Source organism: Melanotaenia boesemani, chromosome 8 (genome assembly GCF_017639745.1).
Source record: "Melanotaenia boesemani isolate fMelBoe1 chromosome 8, fMelBoe1.pri, whole genome shotgun sequence".
NCBI lineage: Eukaryota > Metazoa > Chordata > Actinopteri > Atheriniformes > Melanotaeniidae > Melanotaenia > Melanotaenia boesemani.
The window spans coordinates 35,311,793-35,320,228 of record NC_055689.1 but is presented as its reverse complement, the minus strand read 5'-3'; the positions used below and the strand labels follow the sequence as shown (position 1 = coordinate 35,320,228).

At 42.1% G+C, this 8,436-nt stretch overlaps 1 gene segment (V, D, J or C); it reads left to right on the top strand.

Moving 5' to 3' along the window:
- Positions 1-6,530: 6,530 nt before the first annotated feature.
- On the top strand, positions 6,531-7,526 carry LOC121645184. The segment is given in 2 exon segments: positions 6,531-6,694; positions 6,979-7,526. Coding segments are annotated over 2 exon segments (426 nt in total).
- The last annotated feature ends 910 nt before the right edge of the window (positions 7,527-8,436 follow it).

Here is an 8,436-nt window from a genome sequence, read left to right as displayed (position 1 = left end):
TCCTGTCAGAGTTGGGCCCCACACAGCATTTTGCCTTGGACCCTCACGTAGCTAGAAGCAGGAAGCATGTACATCATGAAACCGTCGATCCAAACACAGAACCCTGAGGAACTCCACCACTTCCTCTGTGTGAGGAAGACTCATTTACAGGATCTCAGGTAAAAACTGAGCAGGAGTTTGGTTTAAAATATCAATAAAATCTGCAGCCACTTCGGAAGAAATGTATCTAGGGATGTTATGCTCGAGCCGATCTGCTCGATCACGTGTCGAGCATGTGACACGGAAGTGTTGCGAGCATTGTTTCTGAGCATTGATTCTGCATGCCAAAAGTCACGTGATAGACCAAACGAGGCCTCGTTACGTCATCAGCGCGTTTTGAGCAGCACGCGGGATCTTCAAAGGGACCGGTCTTCAATCAATCTCTCAACGAGAGATTACAAACGCTGAGGAGATCGCAGGTTTTTGAGAGGAGCCATTGTGCGACATTACATTTTGACAACAAAATTAGGGAAAGCATCACATCAGCATTAGTTTATATTGGATCACACTTAGCTTTTAGAGATTTGGGGAAACAAACGTCTGCGCGAGACGCCGTTGCCAGGGTTACTGCTGAAGGAGCTTGGAGTGTGAGAAAAAGATGGATAGGGCGGTGCCTTCAACATCACAGGTAAGATTTATTTCCTTCTTATATAAATGTTTTAATAGCCATGCAAAAAGCAGACTTTTAAAATTCATCAAACTTCAACCAGAAGCATCCGAGGAAACGTCTGGGTCTGCAGCTGCAGAGGAAAACCACAACCTGCAGGACCTTAGACAGCCGAGCTGGTTTCTGATCATCATCAGTAGAGGATTTTAATAATTTTAAAGTTGGTTAATTACAATTTTGTTATTGTGTTTCTTTCAGGTGCAACCTCTCCAAAGCTGGAGAGGTGGTATGCCAGAAGAGGAGCAGACTGAAGCCTGACAGAAAATATGTTTTTAAATAAAAAATTATGACAGATCACACAGTTGCCAAAGCATTTTTCTCATAATACATTTCAACATTCAATATTCAAAGTGTTTGTCATTTGCACAGTAAAGAAACAAGTTTTCCTGAACCATGAAAATCTTACTTTGCCGTCCAACCTGAATGCCAGAAAACATAAAATAAATAAACAATTAAAAAAACTAGATAGAAGATAAAGATAACATAAGAAAACTTGGAGTAAATAATCTATGTACATAAATGTGCAGTGTGCTACATTCAACAACAATCAGCTATGCAAAAAAAAAAACAACTCATGAGGTAGACGATAAGATGCATTTGCAATATTTATTATAAATAATAAGACACATAAAACAGTAAACAGTTTTATTACAACTGTATAAAATCATTAACACCATCACTATCCCTGCTGCACAAGCACCTTCCCTCATATGTTCCTGCTGTGAGTAACTATTGTCATTACAGATTGGTTTACTTAAGTTACACCACAATTCTGTTACCTTTACTAATCTTACCTAATAACCCCTCTTTATAATTTATGAACTACAGATAATAAATATTCACTCATAATAGAATACGTATCGTTTATTGAACACGTATTCCAAGCTGAGATAGGGATGACAGATGTGAGGTGTCAATGTTGTTCTTCTGACACATCAGACTCCCACAGCCAGCAGATGGAGCTCTTTAATATGGTCAAAAGATTCAGAACACTAAGCCATTTTCATGCATTTGGATCAAAGTTGGCTTGATGATTCATGAGGCCTCGGTTTCACCATCCCTACATATATCGTTTCCTCACAGTTCCCACCGAGGCCTGGTGATGTTAAAAACACACAGTAGGGGTCTGACACAGCCAAAAGAGAGCCAGAGTTACCAGGCTGAAGCAGGCAGGTACAGAAACTCAAGGAAGGGAGAAAACAGGTCAACAGGCCGAAGGGAAGGGCTGCAGAGTTCAGGAGCAACTCTCATGATCCGGCAGTGAGCAGCAGTGAAACTACTGCTTTTCTAGAGAGCAACACAGGTGGAGAGCATTAGCAATTAGTGCAAAGCAATCAGAGCTAGAGGAAAGACGCCTTCAGAGGCGGCTGGGAAATCCCAACCCCAGCCCGAACCCTGACAAGATGACTGGGACGTGGAAGCAAACTTACAAGATTTTTACTTGTTTATCTCCATCAGTCGGCTTTCTGACAGCTTTTCCACCTCTCTTGTTAAAATAAATGTAAACACAAGAAAACAGATTTCAGTGTGCTGTGAGATTAAAGTTGCATGTGAAGTATTTTCCTCTACTATTAACTAAACCTTTTGGATCCAGCTGATATCAGCTCTCAGACAAATTTAACATCATTCATGAAGAGCAAAGTCTGTCTAGAAATCTCAACCAATAATCTGACTTTATGATTAAATGTCAGACTGTCTGAGGCTGAGACCAGTTAATCAAAGGCCCTAAACAGTGATATGATGAGAGATACGTTCAGACCCGTGTATCATATTTAACACTCTTACCGCTCAGCAAACTTCTACATCCAGTCAAGGAGGAACCGTGGAGGAACCCTCAGTAACTCACCTGTACAGGTACTCATTCACAGGTAGTTCCTGTACTGGTAGTTCATTTTAGAGAAAGGCTAGCAGAGCTCAACCAGACTGGTCCTGGTTAATATTGTGCAACTTACTTCAATACTACTACTTCATCCTGCTAGTAAACATGGAACTTTAACTCACTACGCTTAGTGAGGAAGAGTCGGACAGAGTTTCATCCAGCTGCAGACGATGTCTCCAGAGGACGAGCTGGGACACACACCTGTGGTTGCTATGGTTACTGTCTCATGACACCTGACACAATCCACTACTACTCCATTAAAGCCAGCCAATGACTTCACACCAAATACCATCATAACTTAACAGAACATAACGCGCAACATTTGATGATTATACACACACACACAGATTTAATATACAGACACACACAACTCACAAATATCTCAAGACATCATTTGTCTCAGAGTCGAAACAGAAACAGGAAGAGATTCTAATTATGACGATTTAGTATCGCTATAAAACAACCAAACATTAATAAAAAGGCTAGTTCCTGGATGGGAGGAGCCTGGTTGGTGGAAAGGTGGACCCGCCCACTGGGGGCGTGTCATAATGCCGGGTCTGTGCCCAACTCTCCATGCTGTCACAAATAAGTAGCTCAATATCTGAAAACATGTAACATGTCAGATTTACTCACAAACAAAACTTCTTTAAAGTTTCAGCTTGTACAGACTCAGCAGAAGCTTCTTACTACGTCATATAATAATCCAAAATGGTGACGGTCACCTGAGACTGACCATGTGACCACCCCTGAGCACAAAAGAAGCTGAGAAAACCTGAACTGAGCTGCTGCTTCCTCCACACAATCACCGGGTGGAGCTAAAACACTTACAAGGAGCCTGGAACATCACAGATGGTAACTGGAGAGATTCAGGGAGGAGCTGAGCTGTTACTGAACTATAGAAGAGACACAAACTTCCACATTCAACACAGTTCAACACACAAACCACAAACATCACCTTTATTCAACATGCTGTCTTTGCAGACATTTGGATTCACTCTGCTGTTTCTAGTCATTCTAACAGGTTTGTTTGCTTCTTTAAAACATCCATTTCTGGATTTTCTGCTTCTTCTTCAGTTATTTGACTTCTCTCTTCCTTTAGGTGTCAGCTGTGAAGAACTCACTGCAGTCAAGAATGAAGAGTCCAGTTTAGAAGGAAGCTCTGTTACTCTGTCCTACACTTACTCTAAAACACCAGCTATTGATGATTATTTCTTCTGGTATCGACAATATCCAGGAAAACCACCAGAATTCCTGATCTCTCACACAGGAACAGGAAGAAAAACATCTCCTCCAGTTCCTGGACTGTCTTTTAAAGTGATTAAAGAACAGAAACAACTGGATCTGGAGATCTCCTCTGCTGCAGTGTCTGACTCTGCTGTGTACTACTGTGCTGTGAGGCCCACAGTGACAGGAAACAACAAAACTCTGTACAAAAACCTTTGGAGCAAAGACAACGCAATACTCCACAACGTCCACTAGAGGGCCTCACACACTGTTAAAGCTCTGATGAAACACTGTGGGAGGATTCACACGAGCAGCAGATCCACACCAACAAGAAAACATGAAGCTGCAAACACTCTGACTGGATCACAGCTGATATTTTCACACAGCAGATCTGACTAAGGGTCTGAGGAAGTACCAGATGAAGGTCATCTTACCCTCGTAGTGAACTTTTAACAGAGCTTGTACATGAAGAGAAGAAACCTTAAAAGAGAATAAAAGCATGAAGAGTAAAAATGTACAATGTAAAAAGTGTAATATAGTAAGAATCAGTGTAAATACAGTTTATACATGAATATAGTAAAGGAAGTAATTATAGGTGTGGTTATAATATTATATATAGAGCATAATAAGTCAAACTTCTTCCATATTTCCCCTCTTTTGATTAAAAGAAAAACTTGTTTTTGCATTAATCACACAAAGCATAAATAAATTTACCATAACACCTTCACACAGTTATAATCACATCAAGGGTCAAAATTCACACAGATTAAAAAAACTCATAAACAACACAAGTGGGAAATGAAGGAAGGATAAGAGCTGCTGGTCCCACATGAGCATAGACACCCCTAGGTTGTAGTAAAAGCAAAAGTTTAGAAAACACACACTGACACACCCTAACATTACACTGAGGTTCAGAAATCATCTTCATCACTATTAAAACCAGTAAACCAGCATCATCATAAAATCTGCTTGTTCCTGTAATCTAGAAAAACAAGTTATTAGAAAATAAGCAGATTGTACGACTGGACCCTGAAGGCCACGGCTCCGGTATCACCCTGTGAAAGCAGCATCATCAGCAGCATGATGAGATGAATTCATGTGGACACGGTGGTCATTTTCTCCACCTGTAGAAGTTTATCCCAGAATGTCACAAGGGCCAACATCATGTTTGTGTTACACAGGACTCCAGGGAGACAAGAGCAGGTTAGCTAGACTGTATTATAAATCAGCACTCAGGAGAAGAATCATACTGGTACCGATACTGGAGAGTTTGTACCTCAGTAGAAAGTGGTCTCCTACTGATAGTTACCAGCTCGCTGGCATCAGGCATCTTTCCCAAGTTACTACAGATAGCTGCTATTAAGCCTCCTAAAGAAAAGGACTAGACGCCTCTATAATGAACAACTATAGACCGTCTCTAACCTCTTTTACTTCCAAGATTACTGAGAAAGTTGTATTTCACCAGCTTTTTAAATGAAAGTGGAAATCTGGATAAATTTCAGTCTGGCTTCCGACCTCATCACAGCCCTGAAACACCTCTGGTCAAAGAGTCTCTACTCAAGACCATCACTGTTTGGGCCAATCAGAAGCCAAGGCTGACAGGGGAGGTCCAGAGGCTGCTGAAGGGTCGGAACGCTGCCTTCAGAGCAGGAGATGAGGAGGGTTTGAGGACAGCGAGGACCAACCGGTGATGCAGCATCAGAGAGGTAAAGAAGCAGGACTGCAGGAGGAAAGCTCATCACTTCAGAGACAGCAGAGACACACAGAGCCTGTGGTGAGGGATACAGACCATCATGGACTACAAGACCCCCTGCAGACCTGTGACAGCTCCACCTCTCTGCTAAATGATCTAAATCACTTCTTCACTCGCTTTGAGGCACACAACAGCACACCTGTACAGAAGTCTCCACCCCCTCCTGGAGAACAGGTGTTGATGCTGGACAGTGTGAGGAGGACACTCAGCAGGATCGATGCTCGCAAAGCTTCTGGTCCTGATAACAGACCTGGTCGTGTGCTGAGGGACTGTGTCAGGAAGCTCACGGATGTCTTCGCGGACATCTTCAACATGTCGCTGAGCCAGGCTGTCGTCCCCACGTGCCTCAAAACCACCACCATCATCCCTGTCCCAAAGAAGTTGTCCTCCTGTTTCCACGACTACCATCATGAGAGCAGCAGCTTCTTCAGCCTGCTGCCATCAGGATGGAAACTTCAGGACCAGGACCAGAACCAGCAGACTGAGGGACAGCTTGGCCCACCAGGCTGTCAGGATGCTGAACTCTCTCCCTGCTCGGCCCCCCTTCCACACATCCTGGACTCGGACGCCCCCCATCATCACTTTTTACCCCCTCAGGAACAAAAACACTTTAACCAGTTTAACCAGGTTAACCACTTTAACCAGTTTAACCAGTTTAACCAGACCAGAAGCTAACTCAGTCTGTTTTTATTAATCTGTAACCATGAACATATAAACACTGACTGTAAGTTTCTTTTCTATTTATTATCATGTTTATTTACTTAGTGATAGTACTTGTTTGTTTGTTTGTTTATTGGTTTACATTCTTGTATTTCATGCATCAGGTTTGAGAAAACCGTAATTTAATTTCTCTATTTGTCCTGTAAATGCTGCAGAATTAAAAATGAAAGCTGACTTTGACTTTTTCCTCCCTGTTGAAGTGAACTTTTTCCTCCACTAGAGGCCACATGATGAAGTAGGTGGGGCTCTACTTCTGCACTGTGTTCAAGCTTTCTGTCAATAAGAAGAGCTGCTGTGAAGAGAACAATTGTCAGACTGAATGTTGAACATCAGCTAGTTTCTCCTGCTGATTGAAACCTTGTTGTACAGATGGAACATTGGCTGTGGATTATTCTGGCTGCTCTTTTCTTTGGTAAGATAGAAACTCAACATGTTTCCTCTTCAAACACTTGAACACATTACTGAGCTGTACATGAAGAGCTTTTAATGTTCATTCTACAGAAAATCACAGCACATCATTTCTGCTGCCATTTGTTACCTTGTAAAAACACCTTCTATGCTTCAAAGTGACAATGATGAGTGGAAATGACATCTATTCTACATGGAATAGAACTCTTTAAAGCTGCTCATTCTTCTCCTTTAATCAATCATCTTTATTGATTCATCTCTTCCTCTGCATGTTCTGTTCTTCCTCAGAGTGTAAAGGAGAAGACACAGTGACCCAGCCAAGAGAAGATGTTACTGCTGCTGAAGGAGACCATGTTAAACTCAGCTGTACTTTTACTACCACAAGTACTGCAGCTCCCACATTGATCTGGTACAAACAAGAAGTAAATAGTTTCCCAAAGTACATGCTGAAACGTTACTTAACCACAGCAGAGAATGATCCAGAGTTCAGCAAAGACAGATTTGATGCTAAGATCAAAGACAAATCGGTTCCTCTGAAGATCCAGAAGCTTCATGTGTCTGACTCTGCTGTGTACTACTGTGCTCTGCAGCCCACAGTGACAGGAAACAGCAAAACTCTGTACAAAAACCTTTGGAGCAAAGACAACGCAATACTCCACAACGTCCACTAGAGGGCCTCACACACTGTTACACTTCTATGGTTTGTCAGGATTCAGTCTGGGTTCTTTGTACAGGTGTAAATAAAGTAAACATCACTGTTTTCTACATCATTACACTCTAATAAAATACATATTTTTATTACTTTACTACAAGAATCAGAACATAGTGTATAGATAATGAAAAGATAAAATGAGACTTTAAGAAATAACATGTAAAAAAAAACTACCACAGTATCTGGTTTTCTATGTACAAGTAATGTGAGTGTGTATGTCAGGTGGATCACACTCCTCAGCCTCCCTGGAAAGATGTATTCAGGGCTCCTGGAGAGGAGGGTCCATAGAATAGATGAACCCTGGATTGAGGAGCAGCGTGGTTTTCATCCAGGTCCTGGAACAGTGGACCAGGTCTAAACCCTCTTCAGGGTCTTAGAGGGGTCGTGGGAGTTCACCCAACCAGTCTACATGTGTTTTGTGGACCTAGTGAAGGCGTTTGACCATGAACTCCTCCAAGGCTGCCCTTTGTCACCAATTCTGTTCATTACTTTTATGGACAGAATTTCTAGGATCAGCTGAGGTGTTCAGGGGATCCAGCTTGGTGAACTCAGGACGCCTCTCGAGTTTCTTCCTTTTGCAGATGATGTGGTTCTGTTGGCTTCTTCAGTCCGTGATCTCCAGCTCTCGCTGGCGTGCTTCACAGCTGAGAGTGATGCGACTGGGATGAGAATCAGCACCTCCAAATTCTAGACGACGGTCTTCAGCCAGAAAAGGGTGTCCTCTCCAGGTCAGGAATGAGGTCCTGTCCAAGTGGAGGAGTTCTTATCTTCTTCATGAGTGAGGGAAGGATGGAGCGTGAGATTGACAGGCAGATCGATACAGACTCTGCATCAGTCTGTATTGGTGTAGAAGGAGTTTGTTGGTGACGTTTTAGATCTACTGGCTGATCTACGTTCCTACCCTTCACCTTATGGTCACCAGTTGTGGGTAGTTACTGAAAGAACAAAATCACCGATACAAGTAGCTGCAATGAGTTTTCTCTGTAGATATAAATATATGTATATAAATAAAAAAAAAAAAAAAAAAAAAAAAA